Source organism: Phasianus colchicus, chromosome Z (genome assembly GCF_987193195.1).
Source record: "Phasianus colchicus chromosome Z, bPhaCol1.hap1.1, whole genome shotgun sequence".
Lineage (NCBI taxonomy): Eukaryota > Metazoa > Chordata > Aves > Galliformes > Phasianidae > Phasianus > Phasianus colchicus.
Window position 1 is genome coordinate 58460654 of NC_143476.1, and position 19541 is coordinate 58480194.

Below are 19541 nucleotides of genomic sequence, written 5' to 3' on the forward strand. Positions count from 1 at the left end.
CTTTCCTCTGCTGAAGGCTCCAGATCCAGACACAGTACTCCAGGTGAGTCTCACAAGGGCAGAGCAGAGAGGGTTAGTCATGTCCCTTGCTCTGTTGGCCATTCCTCTTTTGATACAAATCAGGGTACCACTGGCATTCCAGGCTGCAAGCGCACAATGCTGGCTCGCATTTTTTATCTACCAAGACCCTAAAACTTTCTCAGCAGAGCTACTCTCAGGAAGTCCTTCTCCCAGGCTGTATACATATCTGGGATTACCTCGGCCCAAGTGCAAAACCTGTTTGGTGTCATCAGCAAATTTCCTAACGTTACACTTGATCCCATCATTTATATCACTGATAAAGATACTAAAAAGTCCCAAGACTCTGGGGAATGCCATTCACTGCTGGCCTCCACCTGGACACAGAGCCACTGGCCATTACCCTCTGCTTGTGACCTTTCAACCAAGTCCTTATCTACCAAATAGTCCACCCTTCAAATCCATATCTCTCCAATTTAGAGATAAGGATGTGATGGGGAAAAAGGCAAACAGGTTCACTCCAGTTTCATTCATCTTCCAAAAATAATCTAGTGAAAATAGGAACACTGCACTGTTGTGTTACTTGTTTCTTAATTGCTGTCTACTTCAAAATCTTTAGAGTAACAAACTATAAAATATGCACTTAGCAATTTTCTGATTCAGGTGACAATTTGTAATGAAGTGAGGAGAACTCTGCAGCTGATTAAGGGCGTACTCTGTGTTGCTCATCATAAATATTTACTCACCACTACATCTGTTTCTCTTGATTGAAGTGTACAAAAGTTATCATGCACAAGTTTGCCAAGAAATAGCATTTATGTTCACATTACAATGTGTATTCAGAATCACTGAAGTATAATAGTTAAGTGAGAATGCCAAAAGAAAATCTCTAATGGGGAGGAAAACAAGCTTGCAGTTTTGCTGGAGAACTCCACAAACAATGTATGTTTGAGAATTCTTTCAGATCTTTGGGTACTGAAAATCTTGCTTGAACTTCAGAGTTTTCCAAAATTTTCCCACCAGTTCTACCATTATTTCTGTGGGTAAGCTTACTGATAATGTTCTAGAAGATTCTAGGATTACTGCCTGTGCAGAATGGGCTGGGGTTTTCAGCAAAGTGACAAAACAGCCACATGCTAGAGGCTTGCTATTGTGAAGTTTTTGAGACAACTGCTGTATGAGTTAGAATCTTTGCTGAAGATGCCTTTGGAAATTTTTATACAGCATTGAAATGTCCTGGTAAAAACATCAGGAGAGCTTTTGTGACTCAGAGAAGCCTGTATTAATGTGTTTCGGAGATAGGTATGATGTAAACAATAGATCAGTAAAAACAAAGAACGATGCACCTGGGAATGCAACCTAAAAGCTGAGGATGAAATCTAGAAGCAGCAGTGATTTTACTCCAGAGAGTAACTCACAATGATGAGTGGCATAAAAACCTTCAACACATTTGTGAAAATTGCTTTTTAGAGGAATGCCTTTGAATTATAAAAGGAATGGTATGTTCAATTTACAGCATGCCAGATTTGTCCTGTATGTCTTTAGCACACCCATTTAAGTCAAGTCTGAACAGACTTCTTTTTCTCAGAGCAGAAAAAAATCCTTTCTCCTTTCATTAGAAGATATCAGTCAGGAGGATACTGATGATAGCTAAAAACACTCTTCCAAACCCTCAAGAGTGTGAAATTTTGTATAGTTAAAAGACTTCAATTAAGTGAACACCTGAAATAAGAATGTTGGATGCAGCCACATCGAAGAGGATAGACTTGATAAAATTGACATAATCTTCCACTCATTGCTTAGCCTCTAAGTATGTGAAAAACTGTATTTCCTCCCCCCCCCCCCCCCGAATCGATTCATTTTCACATTTGTTCTGTCCCGTTTTTTTTTTGTTGTTGTTTGTTTGTTTGTTTGTTTGTTTTTTACTTCTCATAATGCCAGCAATGTTGGTATCTATTTTTCATAATGAGCACAATAAAGTGAAAAGTTTTCACATTCTAAGCCTAAAGAGACAAGTAATTGGAAGTATACATGACAGTCATAGTAGTCATTTTGTTTTCTCTTTCAGACTATCCCTTGCTGAAAATTTTTATGTAATCTCTTTGTCTTGATTGTTTTATTCAGTGTCACTGTGGTCTTCCAAAATTATTTTCTGAGGCATTCACTGACACACCATAAGAAAAGTCAGCAATCAGATATACTTCACTGGAACTAGGTTTGCCAGGAAAAATAATTATGATCTTTGTTTTATATTGGAAGGGCAGAATGCCTGACACACAGCAAATGCTCTGCAGTGCTGAGATGCGTCCTCCTCCGCAATCCCAACCCTGTTATTCTGCCTTACCTACCCTCTTCTTGACTGTAAGAAAGCATCAAGATTCCAGAAGTTACCACAGATTTCCTCTCTTTTTTTATCTATTGTTGGTTATTGAATTCTTTACAAAGACACTTTTGAAAATAATCTTTTGCAATTTGGCATTCTGTGAGTATGTTTCCAAAAAGCCAATTGCTTCCTGTTACTGCCTGTGCTCTGGGATGGCAGAGCTGTGCTTCTAAATGACTCTCCTTCCCCTCAGGGTCTTTATATCAACAACTTTGCCCTGGTATGTCTTATATAAAACAAAAATTACTTCCTGAAATCTGCCCAGAAGTTATTTTTTTCTTTTTCCTCTATGCAGTTGTCTTAGCATTTACACACATCATTTAAATTTATTGGGAAAAGTATGGAAAAAATCCTTGGTACAAATTCCTGAGGCAAATAGTATTTGACTCAGAGTTGTATTTAAAAAAATAAAATAAATAAATAAAATAGCAACTTAGGCTTTAAGAAAAGAAAAAGCTACAACAAATTGTTTTCTCACTGCTACCATGAAAGGTGAATCTTAAAGACAGATTTCATATTAATTCACATCTTTCAGCAACTCTGTTTTCAGAGGCACTCATACGTATGTCTCCCTGATCAGACCTGGAGCTTACCTTATTGACATCTACTTAAAAAAAATCCAAAGACACTATTTTTGATTTGAGAAAACCACCAAGGAAAATATATAGGATTTTTTCTACAGTAAAGTTTCTAAATGGAATTATTAATATATTTAAGTAGCCAGAAAAATCTTTTTTACATATACATATATACATATATACATACATACATATACACATATACACATATACATACATACACATATACACACATATATATATACTTGGTGGAATGAACTAGAACAAGTGAAACTAAATACTGAACTGGGCAGAACACTGCTAAATAAAATTAGCCTTGTTGCATTGTGAGTAGGCAATCTCTACATGCTTAACAGCAAATGCTTTTCATAAGCCCTACTAAAGTTGCATTCTTTATGTGATATACTTAAGGCATCATAATGAAATAGATGATAAAATATGTAAGTTAAAGAATGTGCAATACCATTGAAACAATACTGAATTTTGAGATTTGGTATTTCCACTTCTTAATTCAAAGAGATTTTTACTTCTAACTGGATGATAACAATTCTAGCTTTTAATTAGTTGCAACAAGAGCTGCCATTAAAAATGCATTTACCAGAGAAAAGGAGTATAAACTGCCATACATTTTGGTTTAATATATCTTTAGTGATGGATAAATATGAGTGTTATCTGTAGTTATGGAAAGAACTTTAATGCAAGCTTTTTAGAAGAGATAAAGCTTGAGTTTGGACAGGTCTGTCCTACTCTGATAATGCCATAATGCTTATCTAATCTGAAGCTGTTACAGTTGGTTTGGGAAGAGGTCTCTAAAAGCATCCTTCTTCTCCTGGCTACTTTTTTTTTCTTATGGCAACCCCCAGTAATCTGAAGGGCTATAATATATTTTCATGTGACATTCAATTGTGAACTCTTTATCAAACTTGATACAAAACTACTCTAGAGAGAAAGGATCAGACAAATAAATGGGCATCTCTTCATGTACGCTTGCTGAGTTGCCCTCAAATGTCTTTTAGCAAAGCCACACAGGAGGACCAAGAGGTTTAGGTTACATAAGTAAATGCTTGCGGTTTGTGAGTGGTTACAGACTGACTTCCACTGAAGTTCAGGGGAGTCAGTGCAACAAAAGACTAGTCCTTTTTGTGGTTTTGTACCTCTTCTTATACATGGGAAACCTGACTCCATGGTCTTGATATTTTTACTATTAATCTTCTGAGGAAGAATGTTTGCATGGAGGTAGAGAGGGTCTTGTGCACAGGCCCAAGTTGCAACAAATCCCCATGTTAAGCTTTTTATAAGGTGCCATGACTGCAAGTATTTTTTTTATCAAGAAGGAAACATAAACATGAATAATAATAACTTAAAAAAGAACACCTCTAATTCCTCTAATTGTTATGACAATCATTTTCCAACAACATTTTAACTCCATTTCACTAAGACCTAAGAGATGTGTGTTGATGATGGTCAATTTATTTTCCTCTCTTTATGATTAATGAGGCAAAATGCAATCTGTGGGGAAGAAACAACCAATTGCAAATCCAGTTCTATTGTGCAGGTGCTTAACTAATATCTTTTTCTATAGAACAGGTCCTGAGGATAAGAAGGTTGAATTACTCTGTATGTTGAATGACATAGTCAACAGTAGCAACAAAATATTTTCTTAACTTTACATTTTTAAACTGGACTCTTAAGATCAGAACCAACTGACCTTGCAGGACAAGGATCCAGATTACACTCCTGAAGTTTTGGCTTTGGCTTGATATTTTCAGGGTAATAGTGACAGTATTGATCTGCTACTACCCGATTACTCCTCAGATCAAAACATTCAGCAGAAGTCAGTTGATAACCTGCAGTGCACAGCAGATGAAATAATATGTGATGTAGTGTTTTTCTTGTTTCTGCCTGAAATACATCTAAGTTTTGGTTTTGTAAAAGGCATGCATGAAAATATGCATGATTCTGGACACAGCAGCTACAATTTTACAGTCAAGGTTAAAAACAACAGCTTCATTTACAAAAATTCACGCATCATAAAACATTCAAAAGTTAAATAGGTAAAATGCTGGACCAAAGGATAAGTAGTCACTAATGCTGATGACTTCTGTAGTTCCAGATCTCCTCCTAACTGGTCATAGGATGTGCTTAAATGTAATGCAAAAACTTGCATCCATCTTATTAGGAGGCATGTTTGAGATGTTCTTCTCAAAAAGTTAGGAGGATGTAGCAGACACTGAACAAACATGATCTTGCCTGCTCTAAATTATGTGCAGTAAGAAACCAAAGGTAACAGCTATGGTCATGTACAAAATCAGAAGTCTAAAACAAATAAAAAATATAGTCTGAGATTTATTGGACATTGAGAATCTTACATGCAGTTTCATTTCAGAAGGGTAAAGCTGCTGATTAGGGATAGTGAGAAATGAAGGAGGGAGACATCCAGTGATTCCAGAGTGGGTCCAAATCCCATGAGTCCCTTATGTCTGTCAGCTGTAGCATGAACTGTGATCATGTGGATATTCAAATGTATTAAGTACAGAGTCCAAATGATGCAAAAAATGCAAGGAATACTGCAATTGTTATTATCTCTCCCTTCCTTAGCTGTAAATACATTCATGCATAGATTTTGCCTATTTTAAAGGACTAAATCTCAGTTCAGAAGCTGGAACAGATATTACATATATATGACTATTTCTGGAATACAGTGGTAAATTTTTTACCTCCTCCACAGGATGCTGAACAAGGGAAAAAATCAGTTTCTCTCCATCGATGAATGATAGGCTGATAGAAGATGAACTGGACTGAACTGTCCGCAGCACCAACGTAGACTATCTGAAAAAGATGCAAAGATAAAAAGTGAACCAAATATACACAACAAACTCCTGCTCTCAGTAGTATTTTAGCATTATGTTTTCTCCTTCTTTTTCCTTTCAGGACAACTTAAAAGTATTTCAGTACTGCCTTCTTTCTACATTTTCAACAAGTTGCATTGTTTAGGAAATATTGTTTTTCAATCTGTCCTTACTTTTCTTTCTTTCCAAAAACAAAGAGACATCATCAAAGTCTAGACTGAAAAACAGAAGCAAAAATATGACAAATTGAGCTGACAGTATAATCTGGTTGTTTGTTTTGTTTTCTTCTGTAGATGGATAGAAACATGATTACAAATCAAAGTAAAACTTGAAGAGAGGGAAGAAGATGAAAATACTGCAGAATATGTTGAGGGCTGAAAGGGATCTGGCCCACAGAGACTAAGGCTGCCCTTTTCCAATTAGAGTAAACAGTGACGTATACTCCCAACAGGAAAAAAAATACAGCTGTAGCAATACAGCTACTTCAGCAAATGGGAGGCCTTCTGCATGGCTTAATATTGTTATAAGTTTGTCTGTCAGAAACAGGATATCCAATTCCTTGTGCAAGGATAGTGCATTAATCACACACTTCAGAAGGGTCTTTCTGGGCTCATGAAAGCCTCATGCACCCCTGGGAAAAATGTTCTGCTGTACTGGAAGCCATTCAGGGAGGTCTCATATCTAAGTGTGCAGAAAAAGAGTTGACTGGGGAGAATTCTGCTCTTACTCTTTGTTTTTTAAGGATCATCAGTGATTCTTAAACTGAGAAGATGTACTTAGCAATAGGGTCTTCACTGAATCATGAAGAACAGACTGAGAGCTCACATAGGGCTTACTATAAAAGGAAAGAGATGAAAAAGAGTTCACATGAAAAAATCAGGATTTCAGAAGTTTATCTCCCTGCAGACTATTCCTGTGTGCCTACAGAAGTATCTGTCAGTTCCAACATAGAGAAAAGGCAGAAGTCCATCTTTTCCAGTCCAAGGTGGAAGTCACTCATATGGCCATGATAACAACACAGGCAGGGAAGAATTGCAATAAAGCATAGCTATGAGCTAAAATGATACAGAACAAGCAAGTGAAAGAAGCAGGCACGGTATCATTTATTTTTTTAAGGAATACTGTAAGCAGAAGAGGAACAATAAATGGTGATTCCATGCAGCAAAAATGTCTTTTTCAATTTTGTTTGACAGTTTTCTAAAGCTAAGATCTTGATCCAGGGCAAAACATCAGCCTAAGCTTTGCAAGACTGAAAGTGAGATTTGACAGCTATGTGCTTTTAAGAAATTTTTGCTGCACAAGGCTAACTTCCACACATTGAAATACTCAGATCTGGAGTGTGGTGACATTTTTGACTCTTGCTGTATTTGCAACACACAGCTAGATATGAGAAATGCCAGTGCTTTCTATCAAAGTGAGTGTTGAATCTTATGTCACTGGGTCACTGAACCAGAGAAAAAGGCATTAATTTTGCTTGCAAATAAAATCCTGTCTAAACATATTGATAGCAGACATCAGCAGAACTCAGACTGTAGAGCCATCAGCCCTACATTTGGGCATTGTAATCCACTGGGGAGCATCCTTTCCAGGTTTCAGGGAACTTAGGAGTGCTCAGAACAACAGCACATCCCTCAATTTGTAACACCAAGAATATCAACAGTCTTATTAAGAGCTGGTTTAAATCGCAGTCCTCAGTCTATCCATCAAAAATTAGCTGTCTAAAATTACTGCACCTAGCAACTAGAGACATATTTTTTCTTGTAAAAATAGTTTCAAAAAATCATAGCCTGTAACCTGCTTTTTTTATAACGGATTTTGTAAAAGACTATCTAGAATGGCACCACAAAGGTCCAAGCTGTTTGCGACTGATAAAAAGCAGTACTGATTTTAGGGATAATCACAGAATATTTAATGAAAACAACAAACTTCTGATCTGAAATAAAAAGGCAGCACAATGTTTCTGAATCATTTTGAGCAGTCTTGTGATCATAACTGCAGTATCTGATTTAATCTTTGTATTGAGTTTCTCCTGAAGCCTCTAAATTCAACCAATTCACATAAAGAAACCATAAAAAAAAAAAAAGTAAACAAACAAACAAAAAAACCCACAAAAAACAACCAGAAGCAAAACCCCCCACCAACAGCCACCAAACCCAGCCCTTCCATGCTTGATTTTGGCAGCATGTGCCTGAACCACTTATGTACATTTGCTGAAGAACACAATAGTTGTTTGCTTTGGTGACTGTCGAATTTAATCAGCAGTTTATAACCAGCAGGGATAAACAAGAAACTATCAATGTTAATTGTAGGGTTAACTCACAATAACTGCATTCAGTAATACTTTCACATTTAACAAAATTCTTGTACTGGGGAGGGAGAAAATCTCTCTCTTATTCCTAGTGTGTGTCCTAAGCTAGGAGACAGGGAAAGGGTTATTACTGCATACTGTCCTTTGTCTTATGAAATTTGATCTAGTGTATTATGATCTAACTCCAGGCCAACATGCTTATTAGGAAACTTCAAATGGTTTTTCCACATTATTATTACAAATGTTTTCTGCAAGTGCCAAATCCCAAATCTTCGGGTGTGATTTATTGTACCAAGTTTAATGTTGAAATCTTCTAAGATAACATACAAAGGAACTGGGGATGAGAGCATGGAGAACTGTCCTTTTGTGGCATATGTAATTTTGTGCTTTGTGCTGGGTCAGAAACCCAAAGCTTTAGTATAATACTTTCTCTGCTTAGAGTGCTTTGATATTCCTGTTCTCATGCAGTGACACTTTACATTGAAAAGAAAAGAGGATGTGCAAGAGATCTGTTGCTGTTCATATTTTGTTCTTGAAGCCAAAAAAGGAGTCAGGGAGAATAATTGTACAGGCTTGTTTCAAATGACATAACATACACGAAGAGAGATGCTGAAGTTTTTCAAGCACATTGTGTAACACAGTAACACAAGACAGCACCATGATTCCTCTGAATTAGACTTTTAATTGTCTTGGAGTGCTGAAAGGACTTTCGCCTTTGAGCTCCAGGGAACATGTGTACTGTACATTTCTGGATTTATATCTCTTGATCATGGCAGCCCTGTGTTGTTTCTAAATGGAAGACAGCTCTCTCTGCCATTTCTCCACCCACATTCTATGCCAGACAGAGAAATCACAGTGAAATCAGATTGTTGCCAATTTACCATGGACTACATAAAGCATCTCTGAATCAAACTTGCTTACCATGCCCCAATGTAGGATTAAGGTAGATAAGATCACCTTTAGGTGGACATGATGATTTGTAAAAAGCCTTTAAAGTAATACTTGGAAAACAGAAACAGAATTTTTTCAAGGTTCAAATCTTAACTGAAATTCATTCCAAAAGAAGAACTAGACAAAAGCCAATGCAGTGAATTGGCTAGCATTGCTGTCACCAATAAAGGTTACTAAATTAGCTACTACTTTTATCAATTATGACAGAAGTACTACTAATTAGAACAGAAGCAGAAGCTTCTCAAATGAGGAGACAACAAGAGCAAAGCCAAATATTTCAAAACCTGCCCTGCTACATCTCTTCTTAAATTTGTGGATACTACTGTTAACACCCTACTCACCCGTGGAAAAAAACATTTCACCACTAACATCATGTTAGTCATATAAGAGAATGCAGCTTGAGTATGCTTAGTCTGTATTGCAGAATATTTATTACCAATAATTTAACCATGGTAATACCTAAGAAATTAATGTAAAAAATTAAAATCCTATTGAGATATATAGTTCATAAAAATAAAAAATAAAAACAAAAATTAAAAGGCAGTTATTTGCCACAAAAATATTTTTGATAATGATGAAAAGGGTTTAAAGAATGGCATCAAAGTATTATGTTACTTAAAAATCATTGATTTTTGAAGCTGATAATTTTGAAAATTTAAAGGATACCAGAAAAAACACACAGTACATGTTGACAAAGCAATAGAAAATGACATATCTGTCTTTACTGTGTCAAATGAAAATGTCAAGGTAGATTTTAGACCAGCAATATTTTAAACATAAATGTAAGATTAATGGTTACAAATCTCCAGATCCAAAAACATTCAGTAGTATCATGTAACTTCTGAAGGATACAGGAATGGAAATAAGGTACGATGCCATTTAGCTTACTTTCATGAAAGAGCTATTGCTTAAACCAAAGCAAGACAGAAAAATATAACAGAAGATTTAGAAGATGCTTCATGAGTAATCTGGAGACCAGTAATCTCTGCTTATGTACAAGGCTTGTAGGTGGAATTAAAAAAAAAGAGCAGAACTCAAAGATAGGCCTCTGAGAAGAGTGATACTGTCCAAGCTTATCAATCTACTTCACCAAGGAATCCTTTGAGACAGGACTTTTCTTCTTGTTCCCTTGTCAAATGAAAATTCACATGAATTAAGTAGATCTTGCCATGGACTGATGCCTGGGTAAAAAAGAAAGGTCATTCAGTCTACTTTTATAATAGCAGAAGGACTGTGGAGTCCCACAGAAATGCATGCTAGGACATATGCTGTTAGCCAGATTCCTAAATGAACAGAATAAAGGGTTGACAGTGAATTGAACAAGTTTGCTATTGAAAAAAAAATTGTGCATAGTAGTAAAAAGCAAAACTATGAGAACACTTCAAAGCTTTGATTGACCAAATCCATTAAAAATGGATAATAATAATGCCCATGGGAGACATTAATTATACATGCCGATTATGCATGAAAAAGTCCTTTAAATTAGCTTCTACCATTCATAATAGTATAGGATCAAAAGAAAAGAACAGCTTGCTAAAACAGCTAAAAAGATTAATAGAATATTACAGAAAGGAAAGAGAAAAGAGAAAACACTGTGTAATTCATTTGTGTTCTGAATACAATATACAGAAAATATGTGTACATAGACTCGGTAATTTTCCAGATGCTCAGGCATCTGGAACACATGAACTACTGTAGAACCTCCCTTGCATTAATTTTTAAAATTCATTTTCACTTACATTTAATTTCTCTGCACAACTTGTATTCACAGAATCACAGAACCTTGGGGTTGGAAGGAATCTCTAGAGATCATCGAACCCAGCCACCCTGCAAAGCAGGCCCCCTACAGCAGGCTGCACAGGTAGGTGTCCAGGCAGGTCTTGAATGAGAAGGAGACTCCACAACCTCCCTGGGCAGCCTGTTCCAGTGCTCTGTCACACCCACCATGAAGAAGTTCCTTCTCATATTGGTGCAGAACTTCCTGTGCTCAAGTTTATGGCCTGAAGGACTGTCTCATTTGAGTTCATAAAAATAGCTAAACAAATGCAACATAAGGATCAAGAGGGATAATCTGCAAAATAGAGGGTAACTCTGATCTGTTTCTTGAACTTGTCCTTTCAGAAGATGAAACCAGTCCTCTGAAAACAGAAACACGAGTGAAGCACACTTTTCACTGGATCATTATGCAGTTCCATAATATACAGATTAAGTGTAGACTAGGAGAATAATCATGTCCAAAGAACTATTAAATGAAATCATTTTTATTGAATCAGAAACAAAGGTGAGTATGAAACAGAAATTATACATAATTTTTGGAAGATTACTACATGGTTTCCCATGCATTTTGCCACAGTTTCTGTCCCAAGGTTCAGCAAAGTTCTTAAGTCATTTTCCACTGATGACAGATAATGCCGCAACTAAGCTTTTAGCTCTCACTATTTCTGTTCATGAAGACTGAATTTTAGCTCATACAAGAGACATCTTAACCCTAATCTATCAGTGCTTGTAGGATTAGTTCCTTCAACTTTTTTTCTTTCATTCAGTGAGGTGAATCACTCTATGCTCCTTGTTCAAAAGAGATTATTTAATCCAGTCCTGGCCCTAGCCTGATGAAGTCCAAAAACATCTGCCAGCTGGCTGCACGTACTGGTGTGATCTCCTGCATGCCCTTGCAGGTCCCAGGAAGTCTAAGCTAAGCCCCAATATTTTTTTTGTTTGCTAACCTAGACTCTAATTAAATGAATTTCTTTCACAACTATTTTCTGCTTGTCTAGACCACAACTGAAATAAGAGTTAAATGGATAGGACTAGTGTTCATTGTAATTCCACATCCAGTTTATCTTAGCTACAGTTTGTTGGACAACTAGCAGCCAAAATCCTAATCTCAGCAGTAGCTCTGCTTGAGAGAAGCCAGTCTGCACTATCTCTGAAATAGGCAGACATCCTTTGCACAAGCACAAAATACAGCCGGGTATCTTTTGGCAGCAGCCCTTAACCAACACTTAACCAACATAGGGCTAGGACACTAACTACTTTGATGTAGATCATAACACAAACGCTGACAGGCTGTGCTTTGCTGGCCCTAACTCTTCCCTGGCAATCCCTGTTTCAGCAATCCTCTACCTCAGGTGGTTCAAATTCACAGTGCTGGTTGTTTAAATAATCAGTCAGTAATTTATACTGTCATCTGTAGACCCCATCTGAGAGTTTTAATTCACTCTGCAGATATGTAAAAGGAAGTGATGACTCCATGATTCTCTATTTTCTGTCTGAATCAGATTCAGATCAGTACAGACAGAGGAAGCTTTTCATGACAGACACATGAATATGTGACCTTGGTAAAATCAAGATTGATAGTAGTTCTGACAGAGAAACACAAGACTCACTACGTGATATTACTACACTGTTCTTTAGGCCATACTGTCAGCCAGCAAGACTTCCAAGTGAAATTGAACTTCATTTCACCAACATTTTATGAAAACTGATAATTTTTAATGGAAAAAAAAAAAAAAAAAAAAAAAACAACTTCATAAAAAAAAAGAAAAAAATGAGCTGATGTTTTACTAAATTGTTTTTACTATTTACATCTCTTGTGAAAAGGCTGTCAGGTGTATAGCACACAAAGTCAAGAATTTTAGCAGATATACAATTCAGATCCTACAAGAGCAGCATGAAGTATCTTCTTGCAATTTTAAAGCATTCTATGTTACAAATAATCTACAAATCTACTTCTGAGCTGTTTCAAGGTATACTCGACCTCACTGAATGAGAGCATTCGGGATTAAATGAAAAAGAATGAACAACAGTGATTCTGGAGATAACAATCCTCAAATCACAGCTCTGATCCAGCCACAAATTCATCTAGATCTGTTTACGTAAAAACTGTTTTTCAGGCAAGTAAATCTTCATATCAAAAATATCCTGCTAGCACCACAGTAAAGCCTTTTATCTAATTTTTCAATACTTTACCTTGTTTTGATAGAGAAGGATTTGCTTCAAGGGATAAAGCTATTTTCCCCTCTCATACAAGAGAACAGTGTAAATACCAGAATCACAGTCCTGCCCCTGATAACATTTCAGTGCCTCTGATCCACAGCAACAGGTATGCTCTAACTAAGCAGGCAGCCTTAATCCATAGCTGCACAAGTAAAGAAAAGTAAGCAGCACAGTTTACATCACTATTTTTCAATATCTGGATATAATCTGTAGTACAGTATTTTGGATATTTTGAAGTGATCAGCATATGTTTTATTGAGGCATATTCATTCTGAGCTTGAAGTAAAAAAGATTGCATTCTTCAGGTCAGGCTTCTCTCTGAGAACTAGTCCTGATAATTTCTGCTTGATTTTTGTGCTGCTATCATACCAAGAAGGGTAAAGGATAATCCACAGCACTCTGCTCACACTCAAAATGATAAATTCTATGCCAGTCCAGCTCAGCCAAATCCCATGAACTACTGATTTTTGCAGTTAACTGTTCAAACTCCTAGCTGCCATCATCTTTAGGTTAAAGCAAATATCATCTACCTCTGGGGTCCATAGTGAAAACCTATGTAGTCCTGGACATGATATAGGTTTTACAGTTTTAAAGCTGAAATCTTTCAGGTTCTTTGGACCTACTGGAAAAGGATTTATTTTATTGTAATTCCCAATTGTTCATTTTTCTATGTGTTTTCCTACGGAATGTGTGCATTGCTTCCAGCAATGTGTTTTATATTACCTGGAAGAATAGAAATAGTCTAATGGGAGGAAACAATTTGATTCTTATTACCAATGAAACACAAAGCAGAACTCTGAAATGACACAATGACTTTCCTACCAAAGTCATCCCATTTACTTTGGAAGTCGGGGATCCCATTCTCCACTCTCTAATAGCCTTTTATGTAATTATCCTGGTATAAATCCCACAAATTATGGACAAAAAGAATGGACTTTCTTTCTTTTTGTCATAAACTAAGCAAACTGCATACAGTCTCTAAAGTAATCTGATATTTCTTACAGTGAGTTCATCTTGGTCTCTTCTCTGAAAGTGTTCAATGAATCTTTCATCAGATAATTAGTTATAAAGAATTACAAACAGAATTCAATAATCAAACTGGATTTGGCGTTGTGAAAAGTATCTACTGGAAAATTAAACTAAAAAAAAAATAAATTCTTATCTCTTTCCTACATCTTGTGTCATTTGTCATTTTATATTGCTTTAAGGAGCACATTTGGTTGATGACCCTCACCTTGATAGTGAAGTCTGCAGTGAGAGGCCCAGATATTTTCAGTATCTCCTTGTCTGGAAACTTCTGGAAGTCAATGCTAGAATTGTCCACAATGAAGGAACCTGTGGAGCTGAGGTTGTTTTCACTCTTAACACCTTGGAGAGTCTTGGTTTCCAAATCTGATAAATGCAAACAAATTAACAGGAATCCAGAGCATTATAATTTGAAACAACAGTAACTGAGAACAGAATAAATAAATAAAAATGGTAGGGTAGTGATGCAGATTTTTTTCCTAAATTAGTGATTACATAAATCATTTCTTAAATGGAAATTAATAATCAGAATGTGGACCTGTTCCACCATCAAGTTAACTTTCCCATCAAGTTCAGATTACTCCTTAAAGCATGTTCACCTGTTCACCAATAAGCTGTTTTGTATAATTATTCAAAGTGAAGGTGCATTTTGTCATGAAAAGCTGTATTCCTTTCAAATGTATTTGTAAAGTTATACACAACATTTTCTAGATAAAAGTAACTAAGAGATTGTCTAAAATAAATGGGGCCTACTATTAATCTGTGATGGAACAATATTTTGAGAGAGAGTAAATGGGAGAAATAGTTTCATCAGTATGTATTAAGTTGTCAATTAGAAGAAAAAGAAGATAACAGCAGTAATTAGGCTGGTTTCCAGGGTGGGTCATGGGAATTAACTCAAGAAGGATGTTGCTGAGGCAGTCAGTAAGAATTTGCTCCATATTAATGAATTCCTTGGTTTTCAGGAAGACTAGTCTTTTCCTTTGTGATACACTTTGCTTTATAGTTATTTCTGGACAGGACTGCATGCACCAGGGATAAAGATGGTTTTAAGACTTGTGTATATGTAATTGGCCTCCTGTTGACTTCTCCCACAACCAAAGTTCACAGGGCAAAATACTCCCATCCCCAAATGGACTGTAGCTCATACATATATAAAATCCTTTGATGGCTGAACTGAAAGATTCATGGAGATGTCTGAAACAAGAAAGAGACGTATCTGGACTTATTCATGTTTACAGAGAGCAGTTCATCTAAATCTTAAGCAATGACTCAGGCAGACCTTGCTGATTCAAATCTTATTTGTCCTGAAACGTGATATGGCCTGAGTGAAGACAGCTTTAGATTAGCCTCTCCTGAAATCTCATCTCTCTCTAAGCTGTCTTACAGGTCAATTTCACAGGGGAAAAAAAAAAAAAAAAAGATGAAAAAAAGGAATTTTTTTCTACCTAGGAAGAGAACGCCTATATCAAGAAAAAAAGAGAGGGAAGAAAATAAGAATGCAAATCATTTACTGGGATAGTAATAACAAACTTACTGGAGCAGTGCTGGCGTGCCCAGAGGGCTACTTAAAACTGAAGTACATGCAAATCTTTTAAGAAAAACATTACATATTTTTTCTTAATTTATAAACTGTAATTTGATGATTGTTATTCATGGCTTTAAATCTAAACAATCATTAAAGGACTATGGCATGCTTATTGCTTTCTGAACACAAGTACTGTACACTGAGCAGTACAGATAAACCACCCCTTATCTTTCCACTCCACCTAAGTATTTTGGGAAAAAAGTCTAGGGAGTCTGGGAATAATTTTGTGATTTTGCTGACTCTCATGATTGTATTTATACTGATAAGCAGATAGGGCTCTAACTGGTCCTTGCTGCAGGAAAGGCATTACTGAGTTTTGGAAAAGGAGAAAGGCAGTCCTATTTGCCTGACAATAATTTGTGCTTCTGAGATGTTATGCAGTACTGCCTGAGGGCATTGGTTTGTGGCTTTTTCTTTTTTTTTCCTTAAAGCAAATCCCTTTTACTAACACTATTGTGTTTGCTGGCAATGAAAAAAAAAAAAGAGCAGTTTGTGAATAGCTACTGCATTGGAAAGTAAGAGATTCTTTTGCAGGGAGTTTCTATCCAGGAAAGAAATGGATTTGCCTTCAGCTCTTCCTGCATACTCTCAAGTACTTAGACTCTTCTCCCAGAGGAACTTCTGAGATGTACAGCTCCATGTCAGGCAAAATAGGGAAAATGTGTTATAGCTACCAAGTGATGGGCTAGCAGCAGTCAAGGGGCTTCACTCTCTGGAGCAACATCACTCCTAAAGTGCATGGTCTGACATCTGCACACTGCTGTTGATCTTCTCACTGTAATTTTCTGTGTGTCTGTGTATCTACTGGAGTGAAAGAGATTATCATAACAGAAACATGTGTTAAAGTCGTGGGCAGCTGATGGCTACGCTTGGCTGTAGGGAAGCTTATACTTTACTGTCCTCAATATTTCTTCACTCTGTGGGATATATTTTATTAATTTTAAACAAAGGAACTTGGCACCAAGTAAGCCAGCCAAAGGATAAGCAAACAGAAATGACGGAAAAATTATCGAGGAGAAAAGGATTCTGAAATGTTGGCCAGGCTTTGCTCTGAAATTAGCATGTATCACTGATGTAGCTGGGTCCAGGGAGAGCTTCTGAGGGCAGGACTCACCCCTGTGTCGAAATCATTGATTTCAGAGAGGGAAACCAGACACCACACTATAAACAGAGCACTGCGGGTTTGCAAGGCTTTCTTAAACAAATGTATACTTTTTCTACTTACATAAATGATCGGGTCCTTTCAGCACGAGGCGAATATGCCTGCTTCCATAGGGAATAGCAACTACTGTATCGACCACTGTGGGGAAGGTAAAAATTCATGAAGTAAACAAACAGAAATTCCCATCAGTTTTCAAATAAATAGTGAAACAGATGTCTAAAAAAAAATCAGAAAAACAGTGTCTGGAATAAGAAAAAAAAAAAAAAACTCTACAAATTTCTGAAACAGAATCCTGTTAAATATGATTAAAAATCTTCTACTTTGAAGAACTCAAGTGCATTGATTTTCTTTATTCTCAACTCATTTACAACTATTTCAAAAGTAACCAATAGCTATCTATTTCACCATGGTTCCACTTAAGATCCTTCCAAGTCCTTAAACAGGTTGTTGTGGTGAAGCACGAAAGCATAAGTCTATTTTGATATTCAACAAAACTGTCCTTCTCTTCAGCTTTCCCAGCTGGAATCTACAGCTTCTCCATTACCCATTACCCATGTTCCGTGGCAATCTCCCACTGCTCACACTTGCCTTCTCTTTCACATCTTTTATGATAATGACTAGAATTATTATAATTCTGCTTCCCTTTCCACCTCACTAACAGAAAAACACTAACTGAAAAACAGAGGCCAATTAGACTGTCATGTCTTAGAGCAAGATCTTGTACCTGTGACTCTTTGGGATCTTGTAGCTTTGTAAACTGAGAGTGAACTAGCTGCTCAGTGCGTGGTGTTGTGAAAGCTGATTTGGTCAGCATTTCTTAAAATTTAGCAACCTCAGTAATGTTCTGAAGGGAGACAGGAGAAGGTGTGACATGAAATTAGAAAAGACTCCAAATTCTGAACGAGGCTACTGGACTGGATGTCCAGAGGACAATGACCTGGTCTAATCTGCTGATTTAAACTGTCTCTTCACCTTTCCCTGTCCTTTCTATTGCATGACTAACAGGGTTTTTGGGGAGTTGGTACACATGAGAAGAACAACTCCTCTTTCACTGTCTGTTCATAAGAACTGTACTCACATTTGTATCACATAATCTTCCCCTAGCAAGACCTGTAGCTCTGCTTTCAAAGAAACATGTAACTTTGTCAGGTTAACTCAACCCATCAAAGTTCATTATTTACCAAAGATGTGAGCCATGACCATGACTTTTTAGAAACATACCAGAGGAAACTAAGAACTATTCCAAAACCAGAAAACTATTTCAACTAATTTAAACAGGATTCTCACTCACCAGCAAAATAGTAACTAATATAATTTTAAGTTGAGGAGCAAAGGGAAGGAACAGGAAAAGGACAAAATAAAGCGGGACTTCTCTAAAACAATATGTTCATTCAACCAAACCTATAATATTTCAAATGAATGAACTAGAACTCTCTTAAATTTTAAATTCAATTATGTGCCAGGAATTTCTGACACTCTTATCTTGGAGAATGCTATGAAAATAATGAAATATCTGATGCTTCTGTGGCCTTTTAATATCAAAATAAATGTGGCCATAGAGACAGTCTGATAAACTGCTGAACATCACAGGACATGTAAGTAATCTCTGTGCTTGTTGTAGGTATTTCTGAACTCCTTTATAACCATTTCTGGATTTCAAAAGTAATCAATACCTCTCTATTTCACCCTGGCTCCCATTAAGATCCAGTGCTTCCTAAGACTTCCGAAGCAATGTAGTTAAACTCTCCTCAGCACAGTTTGTGCTGTTATCACAATAATGAACAAAAACAGGCATCTTTCATTTTAATACAGATTTCAAATTTTCTTTTTGAGAAAACAAGCATTCAAGTCTGCCAGAATTTATTAACGCTGATACTCTACTGTTTATTTTATTGCTGCCACTTTGGCACCAATATTCAAGATGATGCCAAGTAGGATAAATGGCTTTAATCCAATCGGGGAAAAAAAAAGGCAACAAACATGAATATATCATCACCTTGCTGTTTATATCATGTTTATTAGAATGAGTTTGGTAAAACAATAATTCTGCTTTTCCAGAAAATGTGTTAATTGCCTTCTTACAAACCTTTGTTAAAAACAGGACTTTATTATTATTGATGGTCTCTCAGTCATAGGCTCTGTGCTCAAGAGTTAATAACTCAATTTAATGTTACAGTAAAACCAGGAATTTTAAAGGTGATGCAAGCTTGTGCATTGTATGTTCTTTTTATGTCTCTTTTGCCTCTGTGTGCTGCTAGAACTGTACTTCACCTAATCTTGTTGCTGTGCATTTGAAATCCTGGCCCACTTTATGTGAAAAGGAATTCTCAGTGAGATTTCTGCTTATCACTGTGCTTCCTGTTTTCACAAAACAGAAGCAGTGGGGGCTTAGGGGTAATTTTCTGAGGAGGCAGACTGTGGAGCTGCTATGTGGAACACTCTGGGGAAAAGGTGTGAAGTACGTTAGCAGGGAGCTGGCTTTCTCCAGAAGAGATACAGGAAAGAAAGGAGGAGTCCTATCTAACTGAGAGGACAGTGGCCTGGAGCTGTGAAAAAGATGAAGGGATCTAAGCAAATGTTATGTCAGGCACATGAATCAGATATCCTGAAAGATACATTTCTTCTGATTTTAGATCCTGAACTTGAATTTAGTCCAAATGGTAAACCTATCAATTCCCTTGG

General features: G+C 36.6%; 1 protein-coding gene across 2 annotated transcripts in view; it reads right to left on the minus strand.

The window, feature by feature from the left end:
- The window catches only part of ADAMTSL1 (ADAMTS like 1), a 413510-nt gene that overhangs the window by 99317 nt on the left and 294652 nt on the right, over nucleotides 1-19541 (minus strand). For both annotated transcript variants that reach the window (XM_090131351.1, XM_090131350.1), the window contains exons 7-10: nucleotides 16923-16997; nucleotides 14318-14475; nucleotides 5697-5808; nucleotides 4688-4826 (exon numbers count right to left, since the gene is read on the minus strand). In XM_090131351.1, the coding sequence (XP_089987477.1) occupies nucleotides 4688-4826; nucleotides 5697-5808; nucleotides 14318-14475; nucleotides 16923-16997 (484 nt within the window). The remainder of the gene's footprint in view (nucleotides 1-4687; nucleotides 4827-5696; nucleotides 5809-14317; nucleotides 14476-16922; nucleotides 16998-19541) is intronic.